At 41.6% G+C, this 22655-nt stretch overlaps 1 protein-coding gene across 2 annotated transcripts; it reads left to right on the top strand.

Annotated features, from left to right (window-relative positions):
• Nucleotides 1–6277: 6277 nt before the first annotated feature.
• On the top strand, nucleotides 6278–20697 carry micall2b (mical-like 2b). Of its 2 annotated transcripts, none has more exons than XM_087842493.1 (16): nucleotides 6278–6660; nucleotides 7755–7803; nucleotides 11055–11196; nucleotides 11278–11465; nucleotides 11740–11864; nucleotides 12693–13388; nucleotides 13505–13713; nucleotides 14304–14367; nucleotides 14881–15002; nucleotides 15148–15206; nucleotides 15300–15423; nucleotides 15546–15648; nucleotides 17197–17270; nucleotides 17367–17481; nucleotides 17982–18028; nucleotides 19549–20697. In XM_087842493.1, exons 1-16 carry the CDS (start codon nucleotides 6518–6520, stop codon nucleotides 19632–19634), a joined length of 2346 nt encoding a protein of 781 aa, XP_087698619.1. In that variant the 5' UTR covers nucleotides 6278–6517; the 3' UTR covers nucleotides 19635–20697. The 2 variants fall into 2 exon arrangements, with proteins under 2 accessions (XP_087698619.1, XP_087698618.1); XM_087842492.1 differs by having other exon boundaries at nucleotides 14301–14367.
• Nucleotides 20698–22655: the final 1958 nt, after the last annotated feature.

Here is a 22655-nt window from a genome sequence, read left to right as displayed (position 1 = left end):
GATAGTGGGACCAACACACAAGACTTTTTGTGGGATTCTTGTGCGTGTTTGATGTGTGCAACTTTGCTTGTAGGGCAAACAGTGATTTAGTGTCAGTTGTCTGAGGAAAAAACTTGGAGCTGCCAGATAGTGTTCCAGTCGGGCTTTTCTGAATTTCTGCTTTCTCACATTAAAGTTTCGCTGTATGCTACATAAAGCAGAAGCTGAATTTAAATTAAACTAGCAGTGTTACTGAGAAGGCCTTGTTGTGTATAAAAAAGGAAGAAAAATCTGGAAAGTCATAAAAAGAAGTTAAATGCAGCTTCATTGTTCACTTCGAACACTCCTTTGCAGCTTGCGGGAGATATTTTTAACAGTAAGAGTTGCTGACATGGGACAGCGACAACACCAAGCTCTTTTTTTTTTTACTGCACTTGCATTTGTTTTCAAGACACTTGACCCGTTGCCTACTGGTGGTGGTCAGAGGGTGGCTGTGGCTACAATGTAGCTTGCCATCACCAGTGTGTGAATGTGTGTGAATGGGTGGATGACTGGATGTGTAAAGCGCTTTGGGGTCCTTAGGGACTAAAGCGCTATACAAATACAGGCCATTTACCATTTTTACCATATTTCTGTTCACTCTACAAAGCTGGCTATTATGTGAAGTCTTGATTTTTGACCTGACTCTAAAGATTGTACAGGTTTCTGTGCAGTTCGTTTTCAACAATGAAAAATCAGAAAAAAAGAGGAAAGAAAGTCACACATGGACGAGCCTCTGTGCTGTTTAGTATGTCAAAAATGTTGCATGTTAATGCTTCACTCACCTGACTTTCCTGAAAAGGAAAGTAGATTAAATTAGTAGATTTTGACTGATGATAAATCTGACCTGGTGGTGCTATGACGGCACTGTGTTTTACACACAGACACATTAAAGTTGGATGTGTAGTATGGTAGGTCTGAAAAGTGAAGCCTTAAACTTGCATTCTTTTGGTTTGCCAGCATATGGTTGCAAAAATTCTTTGGGTTGTACTGAGGTTTTGCAAAAACATGGCATTTTGTGGTGGTATGGATCAAGCCAGAACAGCCTCAGACACACCGGCCTAGAGACTGGTCTGCAACCATTTGGCAACCACTGTTTGTGAGGGAAAATGAGTATTCCCTGACTGTTTGCTGGAGGTTGATGGCAGTCACTAGAGAAATGACTGATAAACTTCCAGTTACACAGGTCTACAGACGAGTAATAGATCACCCCCTGACAACTACCTGTTGATAAGAAAAATGTGTTCGCTAAATAGTTAGCATAAATTTCCCTATTTTTGCTGTCAGTTGAAGTGTGTATGGAAGTGACGAACACTACAACTACTCCATGAGTTGTAGTGTAAAATACTACGCACAACAGAAATGGGCACCTTTTGGCTTTACAGTAAAATTTGAACTTTTTGAAAGATCCCTGCTGTAGCCCTGAGGTGCAGCTTTTACTTTGAAGGCTAACGTTCTACATTTCTCTCTTGCTCTGAAACTTTTCAAGATTTACTTCTGCTCGGCTAGTAGTTAACAAGTCTTTGTAGACAAACATGGAAACTGCAGTCAGCCGTGTCAGTCAGCTTGCAGCCAAAGCTATCGCAGTAAGGTTTTTGGTGCAGCACCTCCTTTACAACTGGTTTCACACAGCCAAAGCCAGCAACTTGCCAACCTTTCCAGTCTTGGAAAATACGCTTTTCCCAAGGAACCAGTGGTTTGGTATCATGTCCAACATGGCTAACAACTCTTGTAGTCTTCAGGAGAAGTTTAAGGGAAAAGGGAATTGGCTTTCTTGCTCTTTGTCCACGGTAAACACTTTCCATGGGCTCAGTCACTAGTTTCGCTTGTGGATGCATTCATGGTATTGCGTGAGAATCCCTCTGATGCACTGCAAGATATTTCAATCAAAACCAGGAATGTGAATCTTGTGCTGGCAGCAGATAAAAGTTTATCTCCAAAATATCACCTGGCATCAGAAACGTATGTGAAAGTTAGGGCTGCTCCAAGTATTCTGCAGGTTGTTGTTGTTACTCAGGGGCTGTCAGTTTATTTTGGTAAGACTTTGAAATCTGGTCTTGCTCAAAGGTGTGTTGAAAACTGCTCGGTGACAGTTAGCCCAACATCAAGCCAAGTGTTTACTTCATTATCAGATTTTGTCTCCTTACTTTTGCTTTCTGTTTCCCCTCTGCTATGCGATTCATGCTCACATTGTATCACATCATCTGCTCTCTGCAGAAGCCAACTTTAGCCTGAAAGTCCAGTAAATTCCACCTATCAAGCTGAAAGATTTCCTTGATGGTCTGAAGCTTGGATTGATTATTCGTGATCTGAATTGCATCCATTTAACTGTTCCCGTGAAAAACGTGTATGCTGCAGGCAAGCAGCATCTAACTGTGAAATTCAGGAGAAAAAAAAACTATTTGACCTCAAACAGAGAGAGGAAAAAGATGATTCAACACACATGGAGTACATACAGCTGACTCAAAATTCCCAGAAAATCCTCTTCATGGGAAATAGTAAGCCAAAATAGGGGTGGCTGTATCTCAGGAGGTAGAGCAGGTCATGTGCTGATCGGAAGGTTGGTGGTTTGATCTCTGGCTCCCCCAGTCTGCATACCAAATATCCTCAGGCAAGATGCTAACTTCCCAAGTTGCTCTCTGATGCATCCAGCACTGAAAACCATAGAAAACAGTGCTTATGTGAATTGGTGAATGTGGCATGTTGTATAAAGTGCTTTGAGTGCTCCAGGAGAGTGGAAAGACGCTATATAAGAATCAGTCCATTTACCAATTAACCAAAGCAGTAGTCAAGAAAATGAAAGTTTAGTTCAGCAGAAATCTTAAGTGTAAGAATATTTTTTAAATATTAAGTTATGCCAATGAATGTCTGAGACATGTTCAGGGGTGCATTATGCTTTACAACTAAAAACCACAGTTTCACTATCCTTTTCTGGTTGTAGGGTGAAAGCTAGACATGTCATTTCCAAGAGATGTGCTTCTACATCACTGCTATCGGGTGGAAAAACCCCCACATTCACAGCTTGGAGTCATCAAAGTAAGACGTTAATCATTACCTTTTTTTTTTTACCTCTGTTTTTGGTCTCCACCAGTTGTTCAAGACAAAAACCAGCTCGTAAAAGCTCCTCTGCCACTGAAAATAATGCTCATATAAAAACCGTGACCTGAATCATGAACAAAACACAATGAACCAAATCAGAGAGAGCTCGGAGGAACTACCGCGTTCAGCAATAACTCTGTTTGAGAGTTAAGGTTCAGATGTGAATGTATACAGCAACGCCTATGAGAATCTGAACACCAGCGACTGGAAAATGAGACAGAGGTGAGATTTTTTTAAAAATCTTGTGCACACAAGTTAGGAGCTCTGCATCTGTAGATTGAACAAACTCATATTTTAAGGGTTTGTTAAAATGCTCCAAATACAGACAAAACCAAGGTTATTTTACTCTGCTTGAAAATCTCAGTGACAGTTTAATATGTGGTGTCTAACCAGCTACTGACTCTGGATGTCATTACTTTGTGCCCCTGTAACATTGCAGGGAACCTGGCAGTGATTTGGAGTAAACGTGCTCATTAAAGAAGTGTGTAGGTGTGCCTTCTTTCATCTCCAACATTGCTAAAATTAGAAACATCCTGTGTCAGAGTGATGCTGAAAATCTAGTTCATGCATTTGTTACTTCTAGGCCGGACTGTTGTAACGATTTATTATCCGGATGTTCCAATAACTCCTTGGATTCATGAGACAGGCACCCTGTCTATTATTAAAATTAGTCTTGCAAGTTCTATTTTGGCATGTAAAGCTGGATCAGCTGATCCTGAGCCATCCCTTAGTTATGCTGCTGAGGCACTTCCCATGATGGACTCAGCATTTCTTGGCCACACCCACATTTTCACACCTCACGTGGTTACATGCCATTACTGCATGTCATGCACTTTATTTTAGACTCTGCTTTGGTTTCTTTGTTCTCTTCTCAATTCAATTCAATTCAATTTTATTTATATAGCGCCAAATCACAACAAAAGTCACCTCAAGGCACTTCATAGATACAGAGAAAAACCCAACAATCATATGACCCCCTATGAGCAAGCACTTTGGCGACAGTGGGAAGGAAAAACTCCCTTTTAACAGGAAGAAACCTCCGGCAGAACCAGGCTCAGGGAGGGGCGGCCATCTGCTGCGACCGGTTGGGGTGAGAGAAGGAAGACAGGATAAAAGACATGCTGTGGAAGAGAGACAGAGATTAATAACAGATATGATTCAATGCAGAGAGGTCTATTAATACATAGTGAGTGAGAAAGGTGACTGGAAAGGAAAAACTCAATGCATCATGGGAATCCCCCTGCAGCCTACATCTATTGCAGCATAACTAAGGGACGATTCAGCGTCACCTGGTCCAGCCCTAACTATATGCTTTAGCAAAAAGGAAAGTTTTAAGCCTAATCTTAAAAGTAGAGATAGTGTCTGTCTCCCGAATCCAAACTGGAAGCTGGTTCCACAGAAGAGGGGCCTGAAAACTGAAGGCTCTCCCTCCCATTCTACTTTTAAATACTCTAGGAACAACAAGTAGGCCTGCAGAGCGAGAGCGAAGTGCTCTAATAGGTGCTCTGCCCCCTCCCCGAGCCTGGTTCTGCTGGAGGTTTCTTCCTGTTAAAAGGGAGTTTTTCCTTCCCACTCTCAACTATTGTGAACTGATGCAATGAAAAAAAGAATTGAAATGCAGATCAAATTTGGGTAAAACAAAACAGAGATGGTGGGAAACTGTTCTTTTAAAACTCTCTCTCTCTCTCACACACACAATATAGGAAATCATGTCAGCAGAAAAAAGATGATCATATTTGCCTTGGATGCATAAGCCAGAGAAGACACAAAGGAGCTCCTGACCTCAGGAAGTCACAGACTTGTCTACTCTGACTGCTGGGCCCAAGCCAAGATACACGAGAGGATTGTACCAGGAAGGGCATTCAGTGTGAAATCTATGCCAAATCCAAACATGTGGATCCATCCATCCACACTGGTGACCCTTTGGACAGCAGTGGAAAGTACCTTTAATACCAGCAGATACAGGTTATACTGTTTTTGTTTTTAACAGACACTTGTATCTAATGATCAGGTATTGCTGCCTCTATCATTTTTTCTCTGCATCTAATTTAACTGAATTCTTTTAAGAAGCCTGGCAGAAAGGTGGGTGAAAATGGATCCTTGCACGTTTGAATGAGTAAACCCGGCCCTCTGTTCTTTTGTCTTACCCTGCTGGATTTTGCAGGTGTCAGGTAACTCTGTGAAGAGACTACATCCCTCAACACACCCAGCAGACAGAACAAGACCGGGCAAGCTGACTTACACAAGAATAAGCCACACCTAGCTTTCACTCTTTATCCCCTTATAACTAAAATAGCTCATTACAGACATTAGGTACATACTGGGGCATGTGTTCCTGTTGTTAGGTGGGATGTGGGTACTTATAGATTTTTGTTTGTTAAGCTCAGGATGGAAATCCTTCACATAGCTGCAAGTCCCCAGTATTGTTTCTGGGTATCTGTGGGAGTCTAATGACCTGAGGTCACGTTTATATTACATACTTAACACACGCAAAATTACACATGATGGTTTTCTCTTTGTGGTTTCTACGTCTTCTCTGGAACAGCACTTAGGGAAGTAAGTAGAGGGCTACTTTTCTCTTTGTATACATTTGGATTTATGACTTGGCTTTATAGCAGACACAGATGCAATAGATGTGGGTGGATTAAACTAAATGTTGATATCGGATCGATACTTTACGGTCAGTATGTAGCCTACTGAATTGTAATAAAATAATGTTTTTAAACTGACAAAATATCAAATATGCACTATGAAAAATGTCTGAATATAATAACCTTTTATTGTTGACTGTCACATCTGTTTTATTCATAGCCTACAACACACTTAAAATACAGAACGCGACCAAGTGCTTTAAAATTTACATTCCAGCTCTCCAAAAAAACAAATTTCAAAATATATGAAAAGCTGAAAGGTGTGTTTTGTTGTGTTAACTAATTATTGTGGAAAATAAAAATCCCAGTGGTCATTAAAATCTGTTCAAAATTTGCAAATCAATGACGATTCATCTCATGGTTTGTAGGTTACAATTATCGGTATTGGTATCGGTACACTGGCCCCGTATTTGCTTGGTATCGGATCCCAGAATCTGCGGTGTCACTCGGCAGATGAACACAAAGAGTTAAAAGACAAACTCCACCCACACCATCGCGTCATCGTCGACCTCTCGCAGGTGTCACGTCCAGGTTCTTTCCTTAACTCAGAGTCAGTGAGGTGATTCACACAAACGCTAAAAGACTTCCCTTCCCAGTTTCCCGGATAAGGCGTCATTCTGGGCTTCTGTGGAAAGTTTCTAAAGTTTTACTTGTTGGACGCTGAGGAGCGAAGAAAGGAGGGAGCTCTGTGAGCTTCCAGAGGCACTGCTGCGCTCTTCACACGGATCAGTCCGGCTCCGAGCTCCGGGATGGCGGCCGTGAAGGCTCTGCAGCAGTGGTGCCGGATCCAGTGTGAGGGCTACCGGGATGTCTCCATCACCAACATGACCACGTCCTTCAGGGACGGACTGGCTTTCTGCGCCCTCATCCACAAACACAGACCCGATCTCATGTGAGTACACCTGAAACAGGACCGGAGAACGAAAGCAGGAAATAAGTGAAACTTATTGGATACGCTCCTGACTTGTCTGTTGACAACACAAAACTATTTTCATGGAAGATTGAAGTCAGTGATTTTGCTTCCGAGTTTAATGGCAGAGTTTCGCTTTCCCCCCTTCTCTTTGTGTTATTTTGTCAGAGACAAATCCGAACATTTACTGATCTGTAGGAAGCAGGAGACGAAGCTGAGCTGTGACCCAAAGAGCGTTGCAGAGACGGTCACTTAGGGTTTTCTGGGGGGTGATTTCAAGATGGCACTATTACATATCTGCTTTCGATTTCAATGCTCAGCATGTCTGCGTAATGGAATTGGGCATTTTACAAATTCCTGTGACTGCTGCTGGCCACATGTGTCGTGTCCAAGTTTGTGATGATCTGTCCTCAGAAACGGTCCCATTTTAAACTACGTGTCCTTGATAAGTTCAATTCGAGTCACAACAGAAACTAAGTTTTGTAATGTCATCATCACAATTGGACAATGAGCTACATTATTATGTCTACGTTTAGAGTTGGTTGTACTTTTCCAGTACCTACTATAAAAATCTGAAGACTTGCACTCTTCACTGCAGAAGATTTGCAAGATTGATGCCCAAGCCTCTAAGCAGTATTTTCTCATCATCTTTAACTGATTCCTGGCCAGTCACTCTCACAGAGATGCCTGCTTTTGTTTCAGCAAGACCATTTGACAGAAAAGACACAGCTGCTGTAATCGCCTCATTCCAGTATTTATGGCGAGCCAGAGCAGAGCGAAGGCGCTTGCCATGTTTACATGAGCCGCAGCAGTAAACAGTGGCTGAAGGCTCAGTTTCAGCGTGCTCAGTCGTGACTGTGTGATTAATGCAGGCTGAACCTCATGTTAGTTTCAGATCTTCAGCGTGGGATCAGTGAGGCAGGTGTCACGCTGCTGTTGTGATGTATGCAGAAGTGAGTCAGCAATGCATGACTGCATAACACATGTTAGTCTGCGCTGCTTCAAAACTGAAGACGTCAGGAGGGAAGTTGATTTATGTGTTTTGTAACTTCTGGGTTTTTCCTGCTCTGTTGCAGCAAATTTGATTCGCTGAAGAAGGACGATGTCTATGAGAACAACAAGCTGGTAAGACATGTTTCCATTCTGGATGCTCACACTTACTTTTTTTATTTATACAAACCGATTTCCTGAATCCAACAAAGGCTCCCCTAATCCTCCCCTTTTTTTATTTTGTTCTTGAATATGACAATGCCAGCTTAAGACTGAAGTATGTCAGCAGCTATTTGATGGATTGAAATGAACTTTTAATATTAACATTCTTGTTTTGGAAATAATGAATCCCTCAGTCGTGGCTACTTTGTAACTGACCACACAAGCTTGCATTGTCCTCAGTTTCTCAATCAGACCCAGCCCTTATTCGTCACATCTAGTTTTATAAAAACCCAAGACGGTGAAGGCCAGAATATTCCCACCAACTGGTGACTGCATGCACTGTTTATACAGAGTCTATGGTTCTGCTTTGCCATCCTATAGACTCTTAGTATTGTTAGCAAAAATTATAGAGTTTGTTGATTTATTTAAAAAATTAAAGTAAAGCTGATGGACAAAAATCACCACCCTAGTTATCATTTACGATGCGAGTTAATAAATCAGTCTGTTTTTTGAAAACCAGTTTGCTCTGAATGTAACCTGTTCCAGTCCCAGCCCAGAAAACTATAAATACATCCTCAGTTACAGGAGCAGGACGCAGAAGGGCTATTTTCCAACCACTGTCAAGTCACTAAATAAATCATGACTTGTTCCTTTATTTACTTTTGTTTTTATTCCATTGCCAGACAGATGCTCTCTTATTTTTGCCTTTGCACATATCTAAAATATGGTGTTGCCATGTGACAATAAATCTGAATCTAAATTTCAATCATAGACTGTATATAAAAGATGACATAATCCAAGGCAGCCATGTCATCATTTAAAAAAATAAATCTTTAGCTGTATCCACAAACTGTAAATAAAAGACGGACACAGCCACTTTGGCTAATGAGTTTAAGCTAGTTTTTGTTGAAGCTGTTTTCGTGGTGTGTGGTGCTGTTTGCTCACCTAATGTTAACTTGTACATCCCATTTATGATTGAATTCATTCCCATGAACTATTGATTTCTTTTTTACCTGGGTGTTAGTTTTCCAAATACTTTCAGCGACATCTGCTGATCCTTATCAGTGGATGGGGTTTTTGTCAAATATCAGGTGGTGATGATGGTGAAAACAAACAGAATACCAGCGGTGGCTGGTGATTATTCCTCTTGTTTGTTGTGAAACAAAATAAAAGTACCTCGGTGTCATTAGAAAGCACAGGTATATTTGTTATTTAGAAAGGATAGCATGACTCTCTCTTTTGTGAGAATGTCCTGGCCAAGACACACAGCAGTTGCACACAGCAGAAAACCAAAACAAAACCAGTCTCTGTGGGATGAAGAGTAAAATATAAAAACAGACACAATTTATAACCTCAAACATCAGTGGAAATTGTCTCGGGCCAGAACACAGGGCCCAGCGCCATCAGACTTAGTTGATTTTCATCCTTCCTCCCTCCAGGAGGAGGAAGCTGCAAATATGAGCGTTCTTTGTCCAAATTCAGTGTAAACATTCAGGAAAGACTGAATGAATAACACTTGGGAATGTGTTATTCATTCAATAACATCCCACACTCCAGACCATCTGACCTGAGTATACAACTTCGAATCATGGGGGAAAGCTTTAAGGTTTGTAATCGGTCTCAGCGTTTTATGATCCAGCATACATGCAGTATACAGCATACCAAAGCACTGTGATGATGCGTGCATATAAATAACATCCAGCACTGGTGTAAAAGTTGAAGCAGTCAGTGTCTGTCTGGGCTCAAAAGACAGATCAGGCTGGACTCTGAAGTAAAAGTAAAATACAGTTTCATTTTCAGTTCTTTCACCAGTTGCTGAACTCTGATGACTCTCCTCTATAAAAGGAGTCATGAGTTAACTCCACTTCATAGCCCTGGACTTTAACTCTTTTGCCCTGTGACGCCTGCTAGGGAAAACCCTTGTCTCTCTTTTCTGTCATATTTCAGACCATGTCCAGAACAAAGGTTTGCATCAGAAGTTCGTGAGGATGATCGGCTAACTAGGACTACCCTTGTAAAACCCTGGTACCTATTGCAATGGTCTTCAAACCACAGCTTTATTGACGGTGTCAAAGCTCGACATTAAGGGTGTCGTCTTTATGGGAGAAATAGTTAATGATACATGAAAAGTTCAGTGTTGCTATCTGACATTGAAGAACATCATCATATTTATATAACCAGCGAGGAAGCAGGTAATCTTCGTGGGGTAAATGAACCATGACCACAGGAGCCACACCTGTGCCCCTGATAGCGTTTGAGATTTACAGCTGAGTGTGCAGCTCCTCTACACAGATGAAGCTCAGTACTCCAAGAAAACAGACTTTAAGTTAGTCAGCTTGAGTTTAAGACTAAACTTCGGTTTACATCAGCACCGTGGGATCTTGGGTAATTGTGAAAATAACGTTCAGCATGGGCGAGCAGAGAAGTGGTGGCAAAAAGCAGACTGCTTCAATGCGGGCACTTTGCATTCTTCACTTTCTTTTTCTTCACAGATTCTTCATTGTTAGACTGAACTCGGGGAGTGCCAAGAGCTCGACATGTCAAAACGCCTGCTCTTTGGGCCAGCAGAGAATAAAGCTAAAGTGCAGGAACTGTTTGACGCTGCTCTGGGTTTTAGCTCAAAGCTGAAACAACATGTTGGGCAATCAAATAAGAAAACACTGTAAGAGATTAACAGGGCACAGCAAAGCAAACAGCATCTGAGTGGCTCTCTTCATTATCTGATTACCGATTAAACAACGATGCTGGTGCTCGTTGGCCTGCCACTGCTTGTTTCTTCCGTGGAATTGCTGGATGTTAGTGTAGTGTGCAAATTCTTGATTTATTTCTCAATAGTGACTCACATAAAGGGTAGAGGGAATAGAATTCAACAAAATCCGGGTTGGTGATTTGTATTTGACGTAGATAGGGACAGTAGAACAATGAAAATGGTTTGTTCACACTATGCAAACATCTCTTCCTCTTTCAAATTAAACTTGTGTTGTCTGCAAACCTCAGAGAATGCATGCATTTTTGAAACAAAATCCCACCTTTATCTTCTTTTGCTTTTCTTTGGGACATCTAAAGAGCAGAATCATGTTTGGTGTCCTTAAAGATCTAGAAAGTCTTTCATAGACATCACACAACGTAAGCTTTTATGATTTACAAGTGCATTGCATTCGTCTAGATTTAAAACCCAAAGTCTTGTTTCGTTTCTCACTGGATAAAACTGGTTTTATCTGCAGGCGTTCAGTGTTGCAGAAGAACAACTGGGAATTCCAGCACTGCTGGATGCAGAAGACATGGTGGCACTTAAGATTCCTGACCGCCTCAGCATCCTGACTTATGTCTCCCAATACTACAACTACTTCCACGGACGCTCCCCGAGTGAGTATTAAATAAAGTCTCACTGTATCCCTCTCTGTCCATCTGCACACATCTCATCTGTTCATCTGTCTTTGCATACAGTCGGTGGAATGGCGGGTATAAAGCGTCCAGCCGACGGCCCCAGCGATGAGCCGTCAGGGAAGAAGAACCAGGCGGTGACGTCTAAGGTGTTTCCCTCTTCTAAGCCTGCCATTGAGAACAGCCCTCCCCCATCCTCCAACATCACAAAGCCACTTCCTTCCCCAAATCAAAACAAAACTTCAACACAGGTAAACTTGAATAGTTACTATTACATTTCTAAATTGGGGCGGAAGTCTAAAAGTAATTCATTTACGAAATACTGACCAAGGTTGTGTACGTTCATCCACGTCAACGATGACCAAATAACTACACAGACAGGTCACTTGGTCTGTGTCAGCAGATGATTACGCCATGACGTAGTTACTTAAAAAAAAAAAAAGGCCCACATTGTGTGACATCAGTTAGTTGTAATGGCTGAAGTCCCCTCTTGTCCACACTTTTTTCTCTCTTTCTTTCTTCTAGGAGGTTGTGGTTGGAAAATCTCAGGCAGGCACCCTGAGTAGCACATGTGCATCCTGTCATAAGCATGTTCACCTGGTGCAGCGACATCTAGTGGATGGGAAGCTTTATCACAGGAACTGTGCAAAGTAAGCTGATAGGAATGCTAATGTTGGCGCCATTTAGGTCCATTACGTTTATTCCAAGTCTGCCATTAGAACAGGGAAAGACTGATTTGTGTAAGAATGCTAGAGAATTATTATACTTATTTTAGTTTTTCTTATTAATTATTGTATTTGTAATGCCTCTATATAACTCAGTTTTATTTTTTAATCGCTTGTATTAAGAAAAATGGTTAAAACAACTAAAATATATTCTAGTTTTCCTTTCTCATACATTTTAACTAGTTTAATAATTGAAAAACACATTTAAATATTTCAGAAGTCTGTTAATCAGATAAATCCATGGATTTTGTTAGCTATTGACTGCTAGCTCTGCCGCTACTTAGCTAGTTTCTTCTTAGCAAAGACTATTTTACTTTTCTCATTAAAAAAAAAGCTTAATTTGTTTCATTCTTTGTTCATTTTTTGATATATTATTGTTTTTGTTTTTTTTACATAGGACCTTAATTTGTCCTGCTTTTTCTACCAAGAGGAAAAGAAACATTAGTAGCTTTAGCAAACTAGCCAGAACACTGTTACCGCTAAATGTAGATTTTTTTTTAAAATTGCAAACGTTACACATTTCTATGAATTCAGAATGTTCATTTATTAACATAAAATGTTAAAAAAGTCAAATTGAGCTTAATTTACGTTTTGAACCAATACATTCTTCCTGTAGCTTGGGTTTGCAGGTTAGCATCATTATAAACGAGGTGTATTGAGGCTAAAATGGCACCAACCGCAGGTTTATGTTCCTGGTTTGTGTCTATGTTCCCTGTTGTAACCTGTGTGTGTGTTGTACTTTCTCTCTCACAGGTTGCTGTCATCTGCAAACACAAGCACGCCTCTTCAAGATTTGACCCCAAACTCCTATGTTTCCAAATTCACTCCTCTTAAAGACTCGAGTAAACACAGTACACCTGCTCCTACTTACACATCCTCCAGTCTGAGTCCTTCATGGGTGTCGGAGAAACCCACCACTCCCAAGTCCACTTCTGCGTCCCCAGCCCCCTGGGCTGCATCATCTAACTCTTCGGCCAGACCCGCAGCTTCACGTGACACTACTACCATTGTGACCCCATCTATCAATACCAGGCCGGCTGAAACTCCTCGACCCTCGGCAACCACTGCCAAGACACTCCAGTCCAAGCTCAAGTTCTTCCAGGAAGATAACACGGCAAAGGTGGAGGAGAAAAAGACTTCAACCTTCAATGTGGACATAAACAAAGGCCAGAGTGTTGGTGGTAAGGCACAACAGGCCACGGCAGGGAAAGCTGTTACTGTGGTCATAAATGTCGGTGGTACTGGAAAAAAAGAGGTAAATGAAAGTTTGGACAAAGGTGGGAATACAGCTAAAACAACTGGCACTGGCTGGAAGGTGAAACAGGAAGATGAGAGTAATAAGTCAAAAGCATCAGCAGCAGCCTTCATCTCCAAAAAACTGTCTGAGGAAAACAACAATAACAACAAAAAGCAATCGTGGGCGACGACAGTACTAAATAAAACTGAGAAGTAAGTAATCTAACCTGAGACTCACAGAAACATGTGATTACACTTTGTATCCTGCTCTACCCTGACCTCTGCTGGTAAAGAGAGGCATTTAAGTTGCATTCTTCACCTCTATTCAGATCTCAACCTAAAGTCGAGACACCAAAGAAGGAGAAAGAGGGAGTTGGAGGGAAGGTGAAGCTGAAAGTGAACCCATCGATCCTGTCTGACCTGCAGTTTGAAGACACCACAAACTCCTCTGAGAGCCCGGGCAGTCAGAGCGGGCTCAAGGCCAAGACTGCAGACAGGGCACCCTTGAAGACGGGCAGCACATTACCCAACACATCAGGTTAAACTTACACACTTTACAAGCAGAGAGTTGATACACAAGGTCTCACACACACTTTTGACACACATTTGACCTCTGACCTTTACATTTCACATCTGCCTTTCTCCCAAGTTGACCCCGAAATGTGTTCTGTCTTTAAAGAAAGTATTGTTGAGAGAAAGAAAACGAGCTGCCCTGTTAGAAATCTACTATAGTATAATTTTATATACAATAATCTCAAGTTATTTACAAATCAATACATATTATCCATCACCTACTCCTACATCATGTTTGCGTATAAAATATGATTTCCTTATATATAAATGCTGCCCAGAGAGTGAGCTGCCTTGGTTTGTACTCCTACAGTGCTTCTTATTAATTATTTTATTAATACTGTGTCTCTAATCTGCTGCTTATATGGTTATTTGGAAGCTACTTTGGGTGTAATATCATCCTTGGCTTTTGTGCATTTGCTGTCACTGTTGTAAAAATGCCATTTAACAAATAGCATTTACAAGAAACCAACAGAACTAGGAACTGACATTGACTAGTGGATGTCTAATGAGGGAACTGAACTGGTTTCAATTGATTTTTTTTCTTTCCCGCAGCAGTGAAGGAGACTGAGACTCCTGCAGACTGGAGGTCGAAGCTCAAGCCCGTCTCCAAAGAAACCAAGTAAGACTTGTTTGATTGATTTAATTGATTCTTACTTCTTATGCTTCTCGTTGAGTCCTTTTCCTTATTGACTCGTGCTCCTGATAACAGCAGGGAGTGTATGTACGTGGGTGGCCTCTCAGCATATCGACATCGTGAGGCATTAACTGTATGAGCCCCCCCCCCCCTCCTGATGTCCTGTCCATCCATCCATCGTGTGATCCAGTCTTTCATCCGTCTCACCAAACATTCCTCCCACAGGAAGCCTGTACCTGCTGCTCCTCCAAATGTCTCGGCCATCATTTGTAGTCAGAGCTTTCAGTCTCTCCTCTTCCGCCACATGCATGCGAGCCCCAAATGGTGTCGGGACTGAGTCGAGTCCTCTGTGGTGCAACATATGCTCAGTGCTCGGAGTTCCTTTTCCACGAATGACCTTTCCTCTCGCTCTCATGAATCAAAACTGTAGCAAGACGGGAAAGAGTCTACTCGTAGGTTAATCGAATCCTCTCCATTTGTCCTTCTTCCCGCCCACAGGCCTGCTGGCCCTTCCACTAAACCAGGGTCTAATGAGGCTCCGAAGACCTCAGAGATTTCTGCGAGGCCTTCCTCTCAGTTTCCCAGCCTGAGTATTTCTGTCACGCCACCGACATCAAAGGGTAAGAGCGTGGTCATAACCAAACATTTACAGGAACAAGCCTTCCTAACAGTTTGCTGTGAGTCGTGCCTTTCTAATTTTTATCCGTTCTCAGCTTTGTTGGTTGATCTATTCTCTGCTTTTTATCTCCACCTTTTTTTTTTTAGGGTTACAGGAGGGTCTGAAAGGGCAAACAAAGAATGGCACCAAGTCGGAGACAAAGAAGGTAGTGGGTCTCTGAAAATAAGTTTGCCGTAGCTTTTTTTTGAAATGAGCATGTCATTCATGCACTTTTCTCTGCATCTGTTTGCGTCTGTAGATGAAGCCAGACTACATTCCCAAAGAGGACATCACGAAGGAGCTTGAGGAGATTGAACAGAATTTAAACGAGCTGGAAAAGAGGGGAGTCGATCTGGAGGTGAAGCTGCGCAAATGCGAAGAAGGTGGGATGCACGCGCCAGCTGTGTGTTTTGTGAAGGCTTTTCAGTCAGGACGTGCTGTGAATTTAAAAGAAACCTTAATGCATGTGTCTGGGATTAACTGTGTGCTCTGTGTTCCTCGTCAGAGGGTGACGATGACACTCTCACGGATGAGCTCATGGTTGAGTGGTTTGGTCTGATCAGGAACAAACAGTTGGCCATGCGCCGGGAGTCTGAACTGGTCTACATGTGAGTAGACACACACACACACACACTCTCACTCAGGAAGGGGGCATGCCACTATTTAGCGATTAGTGAAACAGACTTGTGGCCAGAAGGTTGACAGTGTGAATTCCCAGTGTCCTCCCTCCTCCGAGTCACTGCAGGGTCTCCTGGAACTAAGCAGCTAACCCGCCTCACCCCTTCCACCCCCACCAACCCCCGACTGTCTGCAGTGTCCAAACACAAGTGTGAAGCACGACGCTACTGAACACAACAGCGACAATTCCACTGAAAATACTAATTTGCTAAATAAATGGTAAAGACGGATATAACACTGACTTGTAGCTATAAAGCATTTCCAGACATTTTATTAGGTACACCTTGTCCGTAATGGGTTGGACCACTTAATCCACTGTATTGGATTAAGATCCTGTGACTGTGGAGGCCGTTTGAGTATAGTGAACTCGTCATGTTCAAGTGGTTTGAATTCTGTGACATGGTGTGTTATCCTGCTGACACTGGTTATAAAGGGATTGACATGGTCAGTAACAATCAGTAAGGTGGGCTGTGGTGTTTACACAATGCTCAATTGGTACTACTTCCACCATCAGCCTGACCTGTTGAGACAAGGAAGGATGGATCCATGCTTTCATGTCCTTTACCCCAAATTCTGACCCTACTGTCTGTCTCAGCAGAAATTGAGACTCAAGCCAGGCGACATCTTCTATTGTCCAGTTTTGGTGAGCCTGAGTGAACCATAGCCTCAGTTTCCTGATCTTAGGTCACATGATTGGCACCCAGTATGGTCTTCTGTAGCCCATCAGTGTCAAGGTTCTCTGTGATGTGCATTCGGCGATCATCATACCTCGATATGTGACGAGTGGTTATCTGTTGCCTTCCTAATGGCACAAAGCAGTCTGGCCCTTCTCCTCTGACCTCTTCTCCCAGAGAACTGCCGCTCGCTGGATATGTTCTCATTCTCTCTCATTCTCGTGAACTTGAAATTCAGCAGGTAGTTTTTTCCATACCTAACTCCATTCAGTTGCTATCACGTGATTGACTATTTGCATTAGCAACCAGATGAACAGGTGTACCTAATGAATTTGTACATAGTACAGTATACCCTTATCAGCCACTTCATTGGGTACACCTATATTTTTAACAGAGTGGAAACTTATTATTAAAGCTTTTGTGTCAATATGTCAACAGCTAAGGAAACAAGAGCTGAGAATCTCAGGGGGGAGGTGGAGGCCAAAACGTTGGGAGTCTGAATGTCAGATTTACATTTGTCAGGTTCAGACTTACACACCTGCTGGATGCGTAAACATGCATCTGTTGCCAAATGATGTTTGAAAAATTCTGACTAAGATACAGAATTATCCCAAGAACTACCAAATATGGAGATGATGACGCAGTGTTTTTCTAAAAACGTTGAAAGTTTCAGATGCGTCGACAATAACACGTGAGGTCTCTGTGAATGTGTTTAAGGTGGACCATCTTAACCTGCTCTCTAAAGGATGTACTCTTTAATGAAGCCATGAATTAGGTGTCATCTCTATTTTCAAACATGTGCAGTGGAAGAACCCAGGAGCTGGAGGAAGAGCAGCCCACTGTTGAGCAAGAGCTCAGGAGGCTGATGGAAAAACCAGGTGAGGACTTTTAGGGATGAAATTGAGCAGAGTGCACAACAGGGGAAAAGGAAAACAGAGCGCTGATCTGAGCCTGAAATATGTTTGTGTGTGCAGAACATCTGAAAACATCCTGGGACAGGAAGAAAGAACAGCAGCTGATGAAGAAACTGGTGGCGATTGTCAATGATAGAAACGCTATCGTGGAGGGTCTGGATGAGGACAGACTCAGGTGTGTGCAGAGTATGTTGTGTGTGTAAAAAGTTTGGATTTGATAATGTTTAACTCCAAACCGAGTTAACTGCTTAAAACTCAAAGATATTAAAAGCATCCCACGAGATGACTGACTATACTTCTTATCCTGTGTCACTTCTGTGACTGTAATCTATCAGCAAATCAACCATGTAGTAAATGCATTACAAATATAACAGTTTTAGTTGTGTATTGAGGAAAAATGTCTTGTATTTATTATTTACTTTGTATCAAATGTAGCAAATTGGCTTAAGCTTGTTCATCAGTACATTTTAAACAGCTTAACTAGAGAAAAAAAATCAACTTGAACGTCGGCCCTCTGGCCCGTAGGAGACTGAGAGGGGCACTTTTTGCCTTATTTTGACATTTTGTGGACTAAGTATGACGTAATGAAACTGATTATTTAAATTGCTCTAAGTGTAGCGTTCAGTTGCTGACTGACCTGTCTGTCTTCTGTGTGCTTCTGCTTCATCTTCTCAGGGAGGAAGAGGAGGACGAGCAGCTAAACAAGATGATGCTGGATTTCAGTGAGTGCCCGCACCACCTCCACAGCCCCCCCCCTCACACACACACACACACACACACACACACACTGTTCATTAGTTATCATAACCTCAGTGTCACTGCAACTTAGTTGGCTTATAAATTATCCAATTGAGGATTTCCATCATGGACACCTCTAATTGAAGTAGATAGAATTGTGTGTGTGTGTGTGGACTCGTTGTGCTTTTTTTTTTTTTTTTTTTTTTTTTTTTTTAAGGGTGCGCCTGGGCAATGTTTTCATCTCGTTTGATCTACTGACTGCTAATGGAAAAAGCATCAAACAAAATGCTCCCCCCTCTCTTTTTGTCAGCAGCGTCCCTATTAGACAAATGGATAATGCAGCTGCTTAATTTGACCCTCTGATAGAGCAGCGTTGGATCCGGCTTCATTTGCAATTCATGACCGGCAAAGCAAGGCTGAAAATTGAGGAGATTTATTGAACTTCAGTGAAAGGTCATTACATTGCAGCGAGCGAACGCCGACCGTGGGCTAAAGACTAGCCATTTCAGTTTTAATGTATTCATAAAGTTAATGCCAAAGTTTCACAATTCGTTCTCACTCCGAGTGCAGTTGTGTGTCCGTTTACACACACGTGCCGTGTCCCATGCGGTGGAGATGTGGAAAATCCCCTGCCTTCCACTGGATGGCAGGCGTCAGGACATCCGTAGTGGTGACTAAGTCAGACTTTTGTGTCTGCAAACTGGCTGCAAATGTGGGGCTTTCTGAATCACGGTACAATATTAAAGACACTTAAATGGGCTCATGAAAGGAGCTGTTTAATTATGTATACAAAATAAAGCCCACTTAATAATACAGTGACATTTTAACATTTTTATCTGTCCCCCAATACTTAGTCACTTACAAACAGCTCCTACATGCTGTTTCATCCTTTAAAATCATTTTAGCCAAACTACACTGGACTTTCAAAATAAATGCTCAGAAGGATTAAAGTTGCTTTTCGGGAATATTAAACAATTTCCTTTTTTCAAAAACACATTTACAATTCGCCATCTTGTGGGTGGCGCAGTCACCTGAATCATGACTACTACTGTGTGAACAGGATGTTTGTCGATGTTGATGATGCTCAGACTCTAAATCTCTTCAGGAATCAGGTCATAGTGCAGCTCTGTGCATTTAGCCTATCAGGATATTTTACTTATTTTAATTATTGGCAACAACCCTCTTAGTTTACCCCCCATTTTGAACAAGTTGTTTTAACTCCTCTTCCTATTGAGGCAACTTTGTGCTGATTGACCGTCCCTTGCAAACAGAAGGCCTGGACAGAAAGTGGGTGGGGCTTCTGCACCTACATTGAGAGCGAATAAAGCCAGTGACACTGAAACATGATGAACACAGTTTGTCCTACAGGATTATTTGAAAACATGAAAATTCATCATCATGACAGTGTGTTCATAATGCAATGTAATAACTGTTTTTTTCTTTATAAAGTAAGAATTTGAATAACGTCTCTCTCGCTCTCGCTCTCTCGCTTTCTATCACACAGACATTAAGAAGGAAAAACCAAAGAAGGAGAAGTCAAAGTCTCCGATGTCCAAACTGTTCGGCTGGGGAAACAAGAAGGAAGCGTGATACTCTGCAAAGCCCTGCTGTTGTTGCTGTTTTCTTTCGGTCTTCCTTTGATGTTTGCGCTGCTTAACGTCAGTGTGCTCAGCCTGTGATTTGCGGGATAACACGGATGCTGCGTGCGTTTGAGTGTACAGCATGTGTGAGCATGTGCAATCTGTCGTTCTCGACACTTGTTGAAAGATGCCCTTCCCTCTGTCAGCTGTGTCACTCAAGATCTGACGCTTCTCCTGCCTTACTCCACTCTGCACACACACACACACACACACACACACACACACTCACAGCATCGAGGGGTTAATGACTCACCAGTTGTGATGTGATTGGGTTCAATGTTCCAGTTGTTAGTTTTAATCCCCTTCTAGTCTTAATCTGTCTCCTTAATGCTGACACACACACACACGCACACACACTTGCTGTCTGCTTACATCTCGCTGCTTGTGCATCTCATTGAAATGTTGCTTGTATACAGTAACACTGATACAAGTGGGAGTCAAAGTCCTTCAAACCCATCGTGAAACAAGCCACATCAGCAACGTTGGGGTCTGTTTACTGCATTTGGACAGTGACCACTGTGCTTCTTTAGCTATGTCTTAATGATATCTAATGCCGTTTTCTTGATGAGTGGTTCCCAAAGGGAGGTCATGGTCTGAGTCAGAAAAGACACAGTCACTACAGATAAATATGAAAGCTTTTATGGCTCAGTAGAGGGAAAGGATGTGTGTGGTTTGCGTCATGTGATCTGAACGTCTCATAAATACTCAGTCGTTTGCCCGTTTTTTTTTAAATTTGTTTTTGTTTTTATTGAGTGCATGAAATGCATGAAGTGGTCCACATTGGACCTTGATTTGTACATGTTTTAATAGTTCTGAGCCAAACTGACTGTGTACTGTCTGAGTGCCATAAATTGATGTAATTCTGAAGCAACTTTTTAATTCTTTTGTGTGTTATGACCAGATGTTGTGTGTATGTTTATGCTCTCATCCCCTTGGTGGCTGTCTGACTATTAAAAGGAGAAACTTGCCTGGGTTTTAAATTAATTGCTGTTTTAAATATTCTTACTTTAATAAAAAAAAGATGGTAAAAATTAAAGGACCGTGTTGATGTAGTTGGTGAATGCGGTGCACAGTGAAACTCAAGTATTAGTAATAAGCATGCCTGGGTCGCCACTATGGCTCACCTGCTTTAGCTGGAAACCCATCCTATACTGAACGCTGGACCCCTCGCTCTAGGGGCCTGGGTTTGAGTCCACCTCAGACCATTTCCTGCGTGTTGTTCTGCCTCACTTTCATGTCTCCTCTCTGCAGGATCCTATTGAATAGAGAGAGGGGGGGGGGGGGTAATTTATTTAACCAAATAATTTGACTTTATTTTTTATTTTTTATAATGTACTGAATCCTTTTCATTTCCAAAACTAAACAAAGTGAAGTGTCTCTGTAAAACCACCAGGAGGCAGCATGGGCCTTTTCATGTCACCCTCGCTCTCAGTATGACATCCGTTTCATATCAGTACAGGCACCGATTAACCAGGTTTAAAGGCACATAACAAACACGAGGTTGCAGGTTTATCATTTGTAATAATAATAACAAAAAGCTGTCAGTTTTCTTTAGTTTTCTTCATTTTTCTATTTATTTTTAAGAATTCTTAGAAAATTGCAAAGCCAAACAAGTTAATGGAACCAGTTTCACGTCAACGGGTCAGATATTTCTTGCCTCTTTCTAAATGAACTTTTACTGCTTGAACACAACAGAAGCTGCTTAATTTCTGTTGTTCAAATCATACACTTAAAAAAAAAGAAATGCAGATTTCCTGACCATGCATTTTAAGCTGCTGCGGGGTTTATTTTACTCTTTTATATCACAACAAATAAGACATATTTCTTGCAGAGGACAAACAAAATGTCCTTTTCATTACCAAGCGGAAGCTAGCGTGACTGCGACTCTTTGTGTAGCTGTAGCTTTCTATGGGTTTTGGGGCCTCAGTTTAAACTCCTAGGACCCGAACTCTTCCACAGCATGCATTTTTAATTTCTCTTTGATATTGGGGCCTGAATGTAAAAACAAAGAATTACCAGATATTTTTTTTTTTTACCTTATTTTTGTTTTTAAGAAAAATAAGAGCCACATATGAGGATATTTGTTTAAAATTTTGATAGAACAGTAGCAGTATAATGTCCTCGTAAGTGGATATCAGGCCCTTGTAGAGCAAAATTGAGTATTTTGGTCTAAATAACCCAAAATGTGATGTCCACATATGTGGACGCCAGGTCCTAGGAGGTTAAATAATAAAAGAAATAGCCATAACTGCCTCCACGTCAGCTACAGTATTCAGAATGTGCAGAATCCTCACAAACTTACAGCTTTCCAAAGAGGCCATTGTAGATCCAAAGTACACTGGTGAACACAATGCACAGCATTTGATTTATTTTCCATTTTTCAGATTTTAAGACACACACACACAAATCTTCTGGTCTCAAACTTTTTTTGTATACAAAACAAAGCTCTGAAACACAAGAACAATTTCTCTGCCACAGTTAAAATATCCATTTAAAGGAGTGAAGAGGAGAAGAAAAAAATAATACAATAACGGCAGAAAAGAGCAGGGAAATTGACTTCGAGCTTTCTTGTTTTTTTTTGTCTTTTTTAAAAGTCTGTTAGTGTGAAAATACAAAACTGTGTAATCTTCCTCTCTCTAAAAGCAGCATCTGTTCCTGTTGTTATGTGTGAAAATGTTTGTTGATTCCTCCCTCAAAGCGTGATAAAATGTTCCATCACTACGCCGCTGTGTGTCTGAATCAATCATGTCTCTGCTTAACTTTGGAACATGTTTATCTTTCGGGAGGGGGGGAGGGGAGGGGGGGAAATTTGCCTTTAAGTCGACTCGGCGAGGTTACAGCTGTAACACGGGAGACTTTGAGGTGGCTCATTTACATAACACAGTGGGCCCTCGCGTACTTATTCACGCAGACTTTTTACACAGTTTAGTGAATTTCGGCGAGGCTCGACTCGGCTCTGACATAATGTGAC

Source organism: Neolamprologus brichardi, chromosome 6 (genome assembly GCF_056152115.1).
Source record: "Neolamprologus brichardi isolate AB-2024 chromosome 6, ASM5615211v1, whole genome shotgun sequence".
NCBI lineage: Eukaryota > Metazoa > Chordata > Actinopteri > Cichliformes > Cichlidae > Neolamprologus > Neolamprologus brichardi.
Note: the sequence above shows the minus strand (reverse complement) of the source record. Positions and strands in the feature narration are given on the sequence as shown.

Bases quoted from the DNA above. Each gene is read 5' to 3' on its own strand.
- micall2b (XM_087842492.1), top strand. From the start codon at position 6,518: ATGGCGGCCGTGAAGGCTCTGCAGCAGTGGTGCCGGATCCAGTGTGAG. The intron at 11,197-11,277 runs GTGAGTATTAAA...CTTTGCATACAG, and splicing joins CTTCCACGGACGCTCCCCGA to TCGGTGGAATGGCGGGTATA. The intron at 15,649-17,196 runs GTGAGTAGACAC...AAACATGTGCAG, and splicing joins GAGTCTGAACTGGTCTACAT to TGGAAGAACCCAGGAGCTGG.